The sequence below is a fragment of the Chenopodium quinoa genome, unplaced genomic scaffold (genome assembly GCF_001683475.1).
Source record: "Chenopodium quinoa cultivar QQ74 unplaced genomic scaffold, ASM168347v1, whole genome shotgun sequence".
Lineage (NCBI taxonomy): Eukaryota > Viridiplantae > Streptophyta > Magnoliopsida > Caryophyllales > Amaranthaceae > Chenopodium > Chenopodium quinoa.
The window spans coordinates 496,944-512,555 of record NW_018744460.1 but is presented as its reverse complement, the minus strand read 5'-3'; the positions used below and the strand labels follow the sequence as shown (position 1 = coordinate 512,555).

The window sequence follows — 15,612 nt, the reverse complement described above, 5'->3', positions numbered from 1 at the left end:
TCAGGTCAAAATCAGGTCGGGTCATGTTCGGGTTGTTCCATTTAATTTGTGGATTTAGCTCAAATCAATAATTTTATATTTTATAATTGTTATAATAGGAACTATCAATTCGGTTTATGAGTGTGGCTATAGTTGAAGATGAACAATTTAAATTATTTTTGGCACCAGACATTTTTAGATAAATTATAAGGTAATTTTAGTTCGGGACATTTTGAGTATTAGGTCTGTTCGGGTCAATTTTGGGTATCGGGTCAAACAATTCGGGTCAATTTCGAGTCGGATCAACTTCGGGTGTCGGGTCAGGATCGGTTCAACTCTATTTTCGGGTCGGGTATGGGTCAGTTCAATTTCGGGTTCCGGGTCGTTGTATTTGGTCATTTTCGGGTCATGGATCGGGTCATTCGGGTCGGATCATCGGGTATGGGTCAGGATTGCCAGGTCTAGTTATCGTTAGTCTTTATTTGTTTCAGGATGTCAATTATACAGACGGATATCTCTTGTCTGCAATACAACCATACTATGACAGATGAGCAAAACAATCTTGACTAGGATTAGTAATATAACAATCAATTCCAGAATCCAGATGTAGTGTAACTAAAGGTGTTCACTGTACTTAGCAACAAAGGTACTACTACGTATTATTTTCAGTTTACAAGACCACCAACAAGATTGTCACTTACATACAAATATACTACGTAGCTGATACCAACATGCCTATACATCAACCTCGAAAATAATAATACAGGGAAACAAGCATTCAGAATGGTATGCTATTCTTTGTTCCTGCTTCCCCTATCTCCTATAAGTGAATACTACTATATCTAGACTTTTAAATAGCAGAATAGCTGCTATAGTCCTCCTCTGGCTCCTGATCCTTCTGAGCATACACCGTGAGCAAAACAAATGCACCAAACAGTACAGTGGCGATGGCAGTGAAGTTGACAAGATAAGCCTCTGCACCAACTTTGTCAAGGCCTGCACTCTCAAGGAAGGTAAGCTTCTCAAGAAACCCTATTGCTGCATTTGCAATAGCTAATGAATACACAAATATCCCGAAGAGAACATGCCATGGAAGTGAATCAGCTCTCAGGGATGAGCTCCCTCCTGGATAGAAGAATGTTACAAATCCATATATCCACTGCAAAATTTGTCCCACCAGTTTGTACTGTAATTAGAAGTTGAGGGGAAAAACACTCACAGGGCTATATTTTAAAGAAATATAACCAGTTAACCACAACAATTGACAACAATCCAGCAATATAGTTGTACAATACTTTTATATTCTATGCTGGTTAACTGTAAAAGAAACCGTCTTCAGAATTCATTATGACACAAAGGTTAGTCAGAGATCAGTAAACAGCTCTATCTTGTTGGGCTGATATCGTGTGACACTACTTACCAACAGAACTTACTGAAGATCACTAATGTAATTATGTGAAGGACAGAAGGGGAGCAGAGCAGTGATGGATTAATAGTCACGATTACAAATTTTGCCCCAGTGGCTTATGTGTTGCCAATTCTCAATCACACTAATATAAATTCATTTGTATGCCAAATCCCTCTCGGCCAATAAGTTCTGAAATCATGATTAGTAGCTATCAAGAATTCACATTTTCCATCCATGAGTATTAAGCTTGGTAGTTTTCCACTGTTTATTGATCATGACTCATGAGGTTACAGACTTAACAGTATTTCCTGAATCAGAAGCTTGACATTTGCATCCTCTAATGAATTTTGGTAAGGTATAAGAGTTTACCTGAAGGCCATAGAGGACAATGATGCCAATCCCAAGCCATGAGTGCAAGCTGTACAAGTTCAGGATTGAACTCTCATTATGGAATTTGAATGCAGCCCATATACCAACAATACCAAGAATTAGTGCAACAGCATGCAGCACTAGATGAATCACTTTCTTCACTTCTTTCTTGAAGGGCAGAGATTTGTAGCTTACAATTGCTGCAATTGAATTGTAATTAGTATGTTACAAAGACAACCTGAATTTTCAGCTAAATTAAAAAACGGATACTAATTGCAATATGTTATAGATTAAGAGTTTGTCTGATCTATTACCTTCACCTCCAAGTATTATGAAACCAATCAGCATCAAAACAGGATGAATCTGTCAAAAGAAATAGCTGATGGTTAGTGCTCAGTGCAAATCCAGACTGTTCAACAAATCCCATCAAAGTAACAACATTGCTGATAAAGCCATCACCATATAGGTTTACATCACAGCTACCTTGGTACATGAAATGGGTAGTGGATGACATTGCCTAACTAGCTTTATGTTGTAGTTTGGGAGGATTAGTGATTTAAGTAATACAGAATTATATGCTTATTAAGTTATAGAACAAAAGAAGGAAAAACAAGATCATCTCAGAGAAGTTACAATGCAAGCAATCATTTATAGCCTAGATGTCCTGTAACAATGCAAGCTACCTTCAAGTTTAATACAGATGTTCTAAATCACAGAGAGACACATTCCTAATCCTCCCTCCAGAGAGAAAATAGATCATTCTAATGAAGGTGTTTACCTTTCTGTAAGCTAGCATGCATTATGTTACCTTATCAATTAAAAGCTTGATGTTCTGAAGTCTCATAGCCACATTTATAGAGACAACCAACTAATTCATCGGATAATAATTGAAAAAGAAGGAATATGAAACCTAAAGAAGCACTAGTCCAGTAAACAAAGATCAAGTATAACCCACTATAAACGCAATTCAAAGTATAAAGGATGGGGAATTAGTTCAAATTGACTCGCACACTTCACTTCACTTGACCTATCATTAAAAATTCATACCTCACACCGTGACTTGCTCACTAGCTAATTTCCTAGAACCAACTTCAATGATTAACCTATGATGAATTTCTCTTCAAAATTACATCTGTTCCGAAAACTTGAGTATTAAGGCAACCTCTTCTTTTTAATGACCAGCAAGTACCTTCCTTCTAATGGATCTTCAAGCCCCAAGACTCCCAACATCACCTTTTAATTCTACTCCGTAATACATTAACATTTAAATATAAACCTTATCTTAATCGGGTAGGTTAACAAACATGGTAAAGAAGCGCTTCAGAGTCAATCACTAGCTGCCAAATTAAATAAAGCACATATTAAAAAAGCAAGACTATATTATTACAGAAATTGTTTTCACTGTTTAAATAACACCATGTTTCACACGTTCCACATGAATCAGATAGAAAGGGCTAAGGAGATCCAGCTCACCAAAATCTATTCTCAAGTAACCAATCTCAGTCTATCTGCAATCCTAAAACATTTCCACAACGGGACAAAACACCTCATCTTATATTGACATGAACAATCTACGTTAGCAAGAGGTTTGATACATCATATTATCATAGCATATGTAGTTTCAAAATACTGAGTATATATTCTCCTTGCATAATGGTTTGGAAATCCCGAAGGACTTATATAGGACAATTTAGGAATATTGAAGCTTGGAAGGGGATCATATTGAGTTATTTCAGACAATTATCACAGATTTAACCTTGGAGTTTCTCGTACTAGTAACATTTTTCATCAAGGATGTTCAAGGAATAACTTCACCTCTAAATTTTTATTTTATTTTATTTTTTTTGGCTCGAGAAAAAAAAAATAGAAACACAAAGTCTTGGTTGCACCATATCAAATTCAACGAAGCGGCTAAATAGACTTGTATCATCTAGACGACTAGACACATTCTTCCAAGTTCCAAATAATTACTCTTCATCATTTGTTAAAGACAATCATCTGGACACTAAAGCCAATGGGCTTCCAACTGCTCACATACTAATAAATATAGAAATTTAGAAAGTCAAAAACATGTGCAAAATTAATTGTCACGTACACACCTATCTCAGACCTAAACCAACCAAAAGTCCAAAAGTATCATCTTCTGAGAGATACAAGCAGACAATAGGATACTATGATCTAGCACACCCTCCAATTACACAGCCCCCCATTAGTTCTTATAGCTGATTAAAAAAAAACCTTATACAAAAGTAGAATTATTGCGAGATTAGTTGCTTCATATATTTTTTTTTCCCTGTAAAGTATTTTTTGGTGTTCCCACCAAATTGGGAACTATAATCATTAATCAAATTCCCAATTTCAGTAAAATAAAATCATCAGTCCTATTCTTGGGACAATTAAAAATGTAAAATGGCACTACAAATGTAAAGAAAAAAAAAAGTAAAATAAAAAGGGCAAGATCAAATATGAGGAATGGTAGTTAGGGAACATACGTTGAAGATGAGGCTTTTATTGGTAGCTTCCCAGGCCAAACCACCTCGGAAGTGGATGCACCAAACCAATACCATTACTGCGCATGCTACCGCAAGCGCGTGTACCACAAACGTTAACGGAGTTGCCTTTACTACCACAGCCATCCTTCGCCTCTCTTTCTCTCTCTAGATAATCTCTGATCTACTTATGTAATGCCAAAGTTCGTTGTATTCCAAAATGAAACAAAAGCTAAAAGTCGTTATATTTGGTAGCTAAAGCATTGTTTTTTATCTTCTTCTATCGGAGAAAATTTCGACTTTTATTTATCTTTGGCAACTTGCGATATTAGCCGTCAGATTAAGACTCCAGAATCCAGATACCTGTATACAGAAAAAGGATAATATGGAGAAAAAAAAAACGAAAAAAAACTAAATTGGACTACGTGGAAAGACCTACAATTTTAAATTCAAGGAAAGGTCCTGAAGATCCTATTGGTTTTGGGCCCACAGGGTCTAGAATTCGTGTGTCTTTCACGGACTACCGCCCACTTCAGTCTACATAAGCAGATATGAATGGAGTTGAGGTGGTCATATGGCTAGTGAAGAGGGAGATTATGTGTTCATTTCAGCATCACTAGATTTATGCGATTTCCTTAAATGTGTGAAAATATTCAGCTCTAGAAATACATGTTTTGTTAATTAGATTGTCAATTATGAAGGGAGAGACCGAGAGATAATATGAACAAAAAATTGTAAGAGCAACATAGTCAAACATACAAGAAATTATAAACATGCTATACTATTCACCTAAAAGGCTAAAATCAAGTAGTATACATTGAATCTAACATTTCGTATCTTTACACAAATAACTACACGAGATAAGTATTTGTTAGCCTCCACCTCACCTTAGACCTATATTTGTTTTCCAAACTGAGACTTTACTAGTTGAAAAGGACGTGAAAAAAAATTAAATCCCGTTATCCCACCAGTTCAACACAAATGTAGGTAACAAGGTATACGTTGGATGGATAAGGAATTTGGAGGATGTCACAAATGCCACTAAACTTTACATTAATTAAAATTTTTGCTTTTATGACCTAACTTCTGTAATTTAAGAGCCAAAATATGTTTCTAACACTTACCACAATACTACAAGTTCATGAGCTCACCAAAAGATACTCTTTCAATATATAAATGGACACAAGTCACAGAACATAATGTAACAAACTTTCAAAGCACAATAAAAATACAGGTTTAACCTACATAAAACAGAAAAACACATTTCATGCTCCCAAATTTATAGACAAAGTCAGGAGTCATTCATAAAACAATGCAAAATGAGTATTATATCAATTTTATGTTCATATAAAAGTAGAGCAATCCATTCCATTCCTAATATGCATATATTCAACCATATTGATCAGCAGTATATCTCTATAGTTTACACTTACAGGCTTTGGACTGGTATTTGTGGATAACAGTTAGCCATGGACCGAAAGAATTACTCAACTTAACCCACTATATTGTCCCAGTAAGTCCAGTAGAACTTAAAGGCTTTATCTAGATGGGCCCAATTGATGAGGCTACACTGACCCATCTCTTTTGCTTGCCTTTAACTTTTCCTGCGAAGTCTAAAGCTGATAAAGCATATCTTGATGCCTACTCAAAGGTGCAAACAGGCAAGCAGCAAGCATACACATCTTGAAGCCCCCAAAACAGCCAAATTAAAATCCTTCAACCTTATGCCTAAAATTAGAACACTAATAGTGATTAGATGAAATTTGGAATGTTGATTAGAAAAAAGATTTATTTTCCTAGCTTGGATAGTTAATGGGGGGATGAATAATTAATTGGACTGATATATTTCTCCTCTTCTAAAAACATTTTTTTTTTTAATCATTATTGTTTAAATTGTTAAAACTTCAGAAGTTTTATTCCTAGCCCACTCAATTCCTTTCCATGTTCTCTGACTTCTCTCATTCCCTCACACCCTCCTTCCTTTACAATTGCAATTTGCAAATCAACAATTAAGATCCTCTTTTATGTGCAACAACACTAAATCATGTGTGACAAGGGCAAAAATGTGGCTATAGAGAAAGGCCCAACTTAATCAAGCCCCACAGCTTGTCATATGTATCATGTATGTAGCATAATGCATTATTAAACATAGAGGATACTAGCTTCAGCATTCCAAATACTTACATTGATTTTTGGTTCTATCACCTCGAAATCCTCATCCCTCATTTGTAATCAATAATGTCTCGGCGACTCATTTGGACCTCTTAAGCCTCTTTGTGAGAGCTAGTGTCCTATTATATATAGATCAAGTGACTGAGTTGTTTTCTCAGCGTAGAAGGGATCCATTCCCTTGTCAACAAAACAATGAAGTACGTAGTATAAAAACTTGACTTCACTACCAATTAATTAATTAAGAAAAATGCATGACCTTGAAAGTTGTAAACATGTTCCATGACTGTCCCAATAACATAGTTTATACTTGATTATAGCTGCGTCCCCAGCAAGTTGTCAGATGCAACTATCTACTCTAATATTCAACACCAAACATCATCCAGTAAGTGGGGACGAACAAAAAATTACTGTAGAAAAAAAAGTGGCTTCTTTATTCAAATGACTCATGAATGCAACTATGCAAAGATAAAGGTTAGAAATGGGGGCAATAGTGGACGAAGATATATTTTAGCAGCTAAACTAGTGGAGGACTGGAGGCTAAACTAGTGTATGAAAAACTAGAAACTTTTGTATCTCCAATCATATAAAGTGTAGTACATTTCTATCCCATCATAGTTCAATGAAATAACAAAAGCTTCATTGGGAAATACAAAATTGTAAACCACTTGATTAAGCTTTACATTAGACATTTAGTGCAGGATTAGGAAACTCCTTAATTACAATAGCCTAAAAGAGGTCAATGATTATTACTTGTGCATGGCATTATAATTAAGTTGACTAATTGTACTCCTAATTTGTAAAGGGCATTACTGTCTGCCGCTGCACACGGAAAGAAGATTTTTACCGACAAAATTCTACTTTTTAACTTCGGTTAGTCCATGCTCTAGCATTTATTGCTGCAAAAGAATTAAATGTGCCCACTGAGTACTGCCCGTAACTACTCAAATCAGTAGTAGGAAAATCTAATCTTTTTATCCTTAGATAATACTCTACGCTATACTTTGGAAAGTCTCCAAATAAAATGAATCTTAATTAAGAAATTATCACCGGAAGCTATGAAAGTATGAAACATACTACGCAATATCAAAAGAATAGTTATGAATCGATAGCTTAACACTGTAACGATAAAGATATAATTGGTCCCCCAAAATAAATTGATATAATAAGAAATTGAATGAATAATACTCCTCCACAATTCAAGAGTTAGGATCAAAATGACCAAATTCTGCACATAAATAATTTCAAGTCCCAACTCCAAAAAAATTTCCACCTCAAAACCTTTAATACTCCTAATAAATTGGTGCTCTAAAATTTACAGAACAAACATAGATAAGTGAAAAAAAAAGAATGGACAAAATAGACTCTAGATTCATCTAAAATACGAATCCACTTCGTCATTAAGAAACTAGAAAGAAAAGATCTATAGAAACACGAAATGACTACGCAAAATTGATCAAAAAAAAGAACATTAAAATCCTAAGAAAAAAGATTGACAACGAAATTAAATGACTTTTCCTCTTTAATTCTAGCCTTAGTGTCCTTTGTTTCAAAGAGGAAAATGTAGACTAGAAGAGGACTTGAAATAGAAAAATGATCTGGCACTAGTGTGTGACAGACATGATTCCATGTGCTACCACCCCCACAAAGTGCTAACTTTCGACTTAAATTGTATAAAGACAATTTGCAGGCGTAATATATCCCTATATTTCAGACATCAAGGTTCCGTCAACGATTTGGGAGCTTATCTATTTCGCATAATGCAGCAAGGTGGCACCATCTAGCATAAACAGATCCTTCCATCAGTATCATTACTGTCTTCACATGAAACTCTTAAATCTTAATCCAATACCATCCAATCACCAATGTACACCCCCTCTTCCACCCCAAACGTCTCAAAGAAAAGAGGATAGGTTAAATTCTAGATTTCCAAATACTGTTATCTGATTGTTACATTAAAATGATCTTTTAATGTACTCCAAGAACAGCAAAGAAGGTTTGTGATAATTAAATGCTAACCACAGGCAAATGTGGACACTGACTAGACAGACTATCTGTATAATATAAATCTTATATAAATCATTGCCTTCTAAGGATTTGTGAGATATAAACTTCAATATACTTCGAATATTTTATAGTAACCCAATGTAACTGAGAAGGCTCCTTAGCATTTAATTATCACTGCCAAAAAAAAAAAAAAAAACATAAGGCTCGTTAGTCCTTACCCACGTGCCCACTTTAAACAAACATCGGAACTCACATGATTTCCAGCTGCTGCTCTCACAGCCAATATTAAACTTTAATCAGAGAATGATAGAGAAGTTTCTTTCCTTGCCTATTCTTTCTTGTCCTGGTGGTAACCTGGTTTTCTTTCCATTCACCTAACCTTCTGGATGCTTTACCTCAAGCACTCTACTAAGGATAATTAAAAATTAAAAATATAAAATCTCTGAAGATCCTGGGCCCACATGTACTGAAAAGGGTAGAAAATTAAAAATTAAAAAAAAAAAAATCAAAAGTGAATGGGCCAGATCACCTTTCTGAAATCAAAGGAGAAAACAGAGAGACAGAGATTAATTCAACTCCTACTAACTAATTTCTAAATTGTTGTACTTGTGTAGTTCAATACAGCAGAAAATTTCTCACCAGAAACCTAGAGCTTAAGAAGGAAGTTCACTGACAACAACGTCCCTTTACTCTTATTCTATTGTACCCTGTCCCTTTACATCCCTGCAAACCAGAGCTTTACTACCAATGTACGAGAATACTAAACAGAAGGGGAAAGATCAACAGCAAATTTGACGTTTCAAGAACTTCACTAGTGGCATAAGTTTCGAATTGAGTCATCTAAGAGTCCAAGATGTTCAAGGTGGGAAGATGGAGGAATGAAAAGATCAAAGCTGTATTCAAATTACAGTTCCAAGCAGCTCAGGTATCAATCTAACTCCGTCATGAAGAACACTATGAGAAGTCAAAGAAAAAGAAAAAGAAAAAATTCTAGTCTACCACACTGTTCTTCCTTTCAATCATAAAAGTGAATTGTTTCTTTGATTTTTCTAATTACATTACATTAGAAGTATATAACACGGCACGAGATGCATTATCAACTTCACAATTACTTGATTTCACATATGCAAATAACAGATGATTTGAATATGTGATCATATATTAAGAGGTTTGTAAAGATGTGGCTTACCAGGTATATTGATTGTTATGCATTCTGAATTCTCAGGTGCCATGTTCCAAATTGAAGCTGATGATATCTGTTGTTCCCGTGGATGTCGGCCAACCAACAGTTAGATTGGGAAAAGCTGCGGTCCAAGATGGGATCTGTATATGGGAAAATCCAGTGTATGAAACAGTGAAATTAACAAGGGAGACAAAAACAGGAAAAATTCATGACAAAATTTACCAGTTAATAATTTCAACTGTAAGAAAACAGCCAATCTTTGTCTCATTCTCATCATTTGTGGCTTTTTTCTGCAATCTGATTCATTGCTTCTTGTGTTGTACACTTCCAGGGATCATCAAAATCGGGCTTCTTAGGAGAAGTTTTTGTAAACCTTGCAGACTATGTTGAGGCAACTGCACCATCCACAATTTCCCTGCCAATTAAGTCCTCAAATGCTGGAGCATTTCTGCTGGTGAGCTCTCTACATCTCTTTGGTTCATTCAGAATTTCAGATAGTCTCTTCACTCTCTAGTAATATAGCAGTATAGAACTAATGAACTATAGCCTCGCAATATCATTTTTATGATCAGTAGTTATTCTAAGATAGTAATCATAGTATAGCTAATTCAGTATTTTTCTGATCAGTAGTTAATTTTATACAGGTTACAATTCAAAATATGCAAGGAGCTGATGATCAAAGGTACTGTCAAAGGCATAATGATATAAATCTTTTGCTCCCAGTCTTCTGTCATCCCAGAAATTTGATAAAGATGACAATGTATCTGGGTAACATAACTTTGTTTTCAGGGAGCTTCAGAGGGATATTGAAGAAAATGGAGCATCAATTGCACATGAAGGCAGCTTGCAAAGTCGAGACAGCTACTCTCAACCAGAAGGGAACATAAATAATAATACCCATGAAGTAAAATTTCATTCCAACTACTCAATTTCAAATTGTGTGGAGGTCAACTAGCTTAGTTGGTGAAAGTCTTTGGGATGATGCCCAAAATTTGGGGATCAAATCCCATCTACACCACTACCCTTGTGGCTCTCTACACCCAAATTAAATACTAGTATTAAATAAATAATTAAAAACAAAAAATTAAATTATATGTCATAAGATGTCTAGACTTACAATTCGAAATATAGTTATAGTGCATGAAAGAAATTTTCAGACCGAACTTTCAAGTCCGTTGCTTGTTCGTATAAAGTTAAGTACTCAAGTACCTCCTTTTTTTGTGGCAGGAGTACTACAACAAAATGGATTCTGTAGACAATGAAGGAAGAAAAGATACAAGGAATGAAAACACCTTGAATGCTCCATTTGAACAGAAAGAAAGTAGAACCCAGCAGGAGAATGTCAGTGACCAATCACATCACGAAAAGAGACCTGTATCAAAAGACCCCAGTCCTGCAGACAAGGCACATCAAACAAGAAAGCCCTTAACGCTAGATTGGAGTTCAACTGATGACGATGATGATATAATCAACTATGTGGACACTAGTGATAATGGTCTGAGAGAAAGAGAGCAAGAACCTCCCAAAAGTCTCATTGAACAGCTCAATAGAGAGAATTTAGCTTTGAAGAGACAGGCAGAGGTAACTGACATTGAGCTGCTTTCATTAAGGAGGCAAGCTGTGAAGGAAACTAAAAGAGCACAGGAATTAACAGGGCAAGTGGTTAGGCTAAAAGAGGAAAGAGATGCACTTAGAAGGGAATCTGAAAAAATCAGGTCAAAGCAAAATGGAGAAAATGGCACTGAACATCCAAAGGAAATGGGAGCTCAGGGTAAGCAGTCGAGGCATCGCCACAATGAAGGTGAAGAAGGCCATGTGAAGGATTTAAACAGGGCCATTCGTTCACAGCTGAGGAAAACACAAGATTCAAATTCGGAATTAATTCTTGTGGTGAGGGACCTTGAAGAAAAGCTAGGTAAGAAAGAGAAGGAACTAGCCAATCTTACCAGAAAAATGACAAGTGAAAAGAAACCAGAAGAATTTGAAAAAACAGATTCTGAATATGAGCTGTTTGGTGACAAACAAATAGAAGAAGCAGAAAGCCCAAACAGAGATTCTAGAGAAATAAATCATTTGCAACAACAGATTACAAACCTGCAAAGTGAATTGGAGGACAATTTGAAAGAGAACAGAAAGCTTCAGGAGCATATTAAAAAGGTTTCCCAAGATTGTGAGATTGCAAAGAAGGAAAACGATGATCTCTCTTCAAAGTTTAACCAAAAGCAGCTAGAATTGATTAAGAAAGAAAGAGAGTGCACACAAAATATGCGAAATGTGGAAGAGCTTGAATCTCAGATAGCAAGGTTGGAGAAGGTGATAAAAAAGCAAGCAGAAGAATTCTGTGGATCTTCAGATACAATGCATGACCTTGAAACCCAAGTAAACAATTTGAAGTATGAATTGGAAAAGCAGGAGGCAGAATTTGAAGATGAGATCAAAGCAGTTAACGATGCCAATGTTGAGCTCGAGCAAAGAGCTCTGCAAGCAGAGGACACCTTGAGAAGAACAAAACTAGAAAATGTTGCTACAGCACAGAAGATACAAGAGGAGTTCCGAGAACTTTCTGAAGAATTGGAAAAAAAGTTTAAGGAAAATGAAGAGTTGACTGCAACAGCAGAAGCTGAGGCCAGGGAACTACACATTCATATTAGCACTCTTGAAGAACATCTCGAGAAAGCTACCAAGGAGCTTGAGCTAGTCCAAAATCGACGTAAAGCTGAGGTGGAAACGCTTTCAGGACAGTTGAAAGAGAAAGAGAACGAACAAGAGCAACTACTACTTGCACACAAAAGTAAGATTGTGGAGCTTGAAAGTATTAAAAAGAAAGTAGAAGACAGATGTGAAGCCTTGTCAAAGGAGAATCAAGCACTCAGAATGGAAGTAGAAAGGCTTACAGAAGAAAATTATTACTCCACAAAGAAGTTAGAAGAAACGACAACACTAGTGGATGAGACAAAGAAGTCTCATCAGGAAATAAAGAGAGATATGGAAGAGCTAGAGACTAAATATACCTTGGCGATGACAGAAATTAAAAGAGGGGAAGAGGAGATAAAAATCCTAAGTTCCTTAAAAGAAAAGGAAGGTAGTGCTATGGCTGAAGCGCAAGCAGAATTAGAAAAGCTCCAAGTTCAGCACAATGACTTGAAAAACCAATTGTCTGAAATGAAGTTGGAGAATGAGAACCTCAGAAAGCAACTCACCAGGCAGAGGGAAAATCTACAGAAGAAGGACCATGAGATAGCCCATTTAGAGAAGTATAAGGACAGCAGCTCCAAAGAAGTATCTGCTCTTAAAGAGAAAGTAAAGCAGCTCAAGGTGATATTTCTTAACTTTTTATAGGCCTAATCAACATTTAGAAGTGTGTTGTGACCATACATTGCATAGTTCACAGCAATATTATGAAATCTAATCAATGGCATTAAAATAGGGTCATATACCATAGGAAAAGTAAGGTTGTGCCAACATCTTAAACCCTATCCCTGCACCCTTTCTGCCCTAGAAATAATACTCTTATAGGTTGAGTAATAATAGTGCATGTCGATACTGATACTTTATTTCAGTTTCAGAAAAACATGGCTTCCTAATTAAAGAGCTAAACCATAATTCCTGCAGAATAAGCATTATGTGTCTTATAATACAGAGAAAAAAAAAAATCTAGAAAAGCAAAAAATTAAAACCCACATCTTTTTAGCTAGAAACAACACTGCTTGAAGCCATATCAATTTCAAGGCATTGCATAATAGTCCATTAGTAAAAGTATGTAGAAAGGGAGAGCAAAAAAAGGTACAAAGATATTCTGTAGCTCAATTTCAACTTTCTCCTTCACATAAAGGCAAGGAGATGTGAAAACCCTTTCCCTGGTTCAATCACCCTGAACATCTCCTTGAAATGAGCTAGCTCAAAAGCAAATATCATAATGCACCAAATCTAAAATGTAAGATATGTGTAAGGAGTTGAATCCCATATATTAACAAATGATTTCCTGGCACGTGGTTCCTGTCCACAAATAGGTATTGGGGGGAATGGGGGATATTTACACAAATTTTTATTATTAGTGAAAATATTTCTGTTTACCCATATCATAGATTTAGTTCATTATTTCAAAACTAAAACTTTACCGCTAGATGACACTCAGAATTCTTAAAAATGGACAGACATGCTCAGATACAAATGATTTTACCCTTTGAAAGCCCCTATGCACCATAACTTATAGAAAGTGCACCTAGAGTAAGGTATGATACCATGGGTCTCCAGTCTCCACACCACTTAATTGGCCCAACTGAATCAGAAACTCAATCCACTAATTCAGCTATATCCCACACCCATGCCCCATCAGAATGACATCTCCAGTATCAAGTTGCTATGATATGAAGGCAAATCTCTACCTGTTGTTAGCTTAATCATAATTGCAATGTTACATTCACCTAGAGAAATTCTTCGTAAGTACACTAGAAGCGCCAATTATTGTAACCCCATGAGATGATGAGACCACAGTTTACATGTATGTTGTTTTCTTATAGCACTTAAGATATTTATGAACAGAGTATTCTAAGGATTTCCAAAGAGAATGACTTATACTTTATTTGTCCCACATTAAGAGTCTCAATTTACCCCCTCAATTTGAAAAGTCATCCTCACAACAGAAAGTCATTTCACTAGTTAACTTTTTTGTCATTGCCTTAACATGCTTACAAAACCAATTTCAGACTTCTTAAGTGAGACAGAGTATCACCCATCCATACTCTTGAATGTGAGCTTAACAATTACACTATGTCAATCCACAGGCAGTCAAATCCTCTGGAATATCTGCGGACAGTGGTAGCAGGGTGGATGAAAGAAAACACATGGGGAAAAAAACACAGCAGTCAGTAACTCCAGGCAGGTCATTGCAAAACGGGGCCAGCAGAGCATTAGGAGAAAGGTGTAGTAAACAAACTCTTCTAACTCACACTCCCTTTGATCTACTTTTTGAGTGATATAGGCTTTTTGCTTAAGCTAGAAAATTATCGTTCCAAATGCAGAAGAGAAACATGCTCGGAGAAGAAAGCCACAGATTCTGAAACCAGTGATCTACTGACAGAAGTTACATCACTGAAGGAGAAGAACAAAATAATGGAAGATGACCTCAGAGAAATGCAAGATAAGTATTCAGAAGTGAGCCTAAAGTTTGCAGAGGTTGAAGGTGAAAGGCAACAGCTTGTAATGACCATACGCAACTTAAGGAATAGTCAAAAGAAATAAATTATTATACCAGAGAGAATGTAGGTTAGAAAATGAAGAGAAACAATTGATAGATATGATGATCCAGATTGTGCACCAAGAAGCAAGACCACATTCATTATTGAAATTCTTTAGTCAAATGTAAAGTTTAATATTTTTCTATTATATTAAATGGTGATTAAGCTTCTTGGAAAGGCCAAATCTCTGTCTAATGACTGATATAGTTCTGATGTTCCATCCTTTTCTACCACACCTTGAGAAGGTGGAGTTCACGGCTATCTTCAATCATTTAATTCAAAATTTATCATATATTTTGCAAGCATAAGATTTAGAGTTTATATAAGAAATGTAATTTAGAAAAAAGCTAGAGCAGAATTTTTCTACTGAACTTTCACCATTACGTAATGCTAGTTAATCTGTGCTTGTAATTACTGTACATGACATCAGAATTTCTTCTATAAGTACACACCTGAAACCAAAAAAAAAAAAAAAAAAACATGTTGCCTAATGTTTCCAAGAATTAAGGTCAGGCACAAATTTAATTGGAAAAGGCATCAATGCATGTCGTTGTAAACATAAATTAAGGTAACACTGCATGGATGTTGTTAGTAACACAAAAATAACATACATGTATGCCACCATACACTTTTATGCAGATACAGATCTAATCAAACTTGCGTTCTACCCAGACTCCTATTCCTACCCATCTAAAGTAGATAATTCAAAAACTGATTAACTGAAAATAAAACTGTCTCTTTGTCAAACATTCAGCTGCAGTGTTGAAAACC

General features: G+C 35.7%; 2 protein-coding genes across 2 annotated transcripts; one reads left to right on the top strand and one right to left on the bottom strand.

Moving 5' to 3' along the window:
• Positions 1–527: 527 nt before the first annotated feature.
• LOC110697067 (transmembrane ascorbate ferrireductase 1-like) lies at positions 528–4,575 on the bottom strand. Its single transcript, XM_021874410.1, has 4 exons — positions 4,249–4,575; positions 2,071–2,119; positions 1,757–1,956; positions 528–1,138 (listed from the first exon to the last, which is right to left on the bottom strand). Exons 1-4 carry the CDS (start codon positions 4,390–4,392, stop codon positions 830–832), a joined length of 702 nt encoding a protein of 233 aa, XP_021730102.1. The 5' UTR covers positions 4,393–4,575; the 3' UTR covers positions 528–829.
• A 3,813-nt stretch (positions 4,576–8,388) lies between these two features.
• LOC110697065 (uncharacterized protein PFB0145c-like) lies at positions 8,389–15,131 on the top strand. Its single transcript, XM_021874408.1, has 8 exons — positions 8,389–9,346; positions 9,647–9,844; positions 9,936–10,058; positions 10,249–10,286; positions 10,394–10,508; positions 10,832–12,919; positions 14,389–14,525; positions 14,626–15,131. Exons 1-8 carry the CDS (start codon positions 9,275–9,277, stop codon positions 14,843–14,845), a joined length of 2,991 nt encoding a protein of 996 aa, XP_021730100.1. The 5' UTR covers positions 8,389–9,274; the 3' UTR covers positions 14,846–15,131.
• Positions 15,132–15,612: the final 481 nt, after the last annotated feature.

Bases quoted from the DNA above. Each gene is read 5' to 3' on its own strand.
- LOC110697067 (XM_021874410.1), bottom strand. From the start codon at position 4,392: ATGGCTGTGGTAGTAAAGGCAACTCCGTTAACGTTTGTGGTACACGCG. The intron at 2,120-4,248 runs GTATGTTCCCTA...TTCTTTTGACAG, and splicing joins ATAAAAGCCTCATCTTCAAC to ATTCATCCTGTTTTGATGCT. The intron at 1,957-2,070 runs GTAATAGATCAG...ATTCAATTGCAG, and splicing joins CATAATACTTGGAGGTGAAG to CAATTGTAAGCTACAAATCT.
- LOC110697065 (XM_021874408.1), top strand. From the start codon at position 9,275: ATGTTCAAGGTGGGAAGATGGAGGAATGAAAAGATCAAAGCTGTATTC. The intron at 10,509-10,831 runs GTAAAATTTCAT...TTTTTGTGGCAG, and splicing joins TAAATAATAATACCCATGAA to GAGTACTACAACAAAATGGA. The intron at 12,920-14,388 runs GTGATATTTCTT...GTCAATCCACAG, and splicing joins AGAAAGTAAAGCAGCTCAAG to GCAGTCAAATCCTCTGGAAT.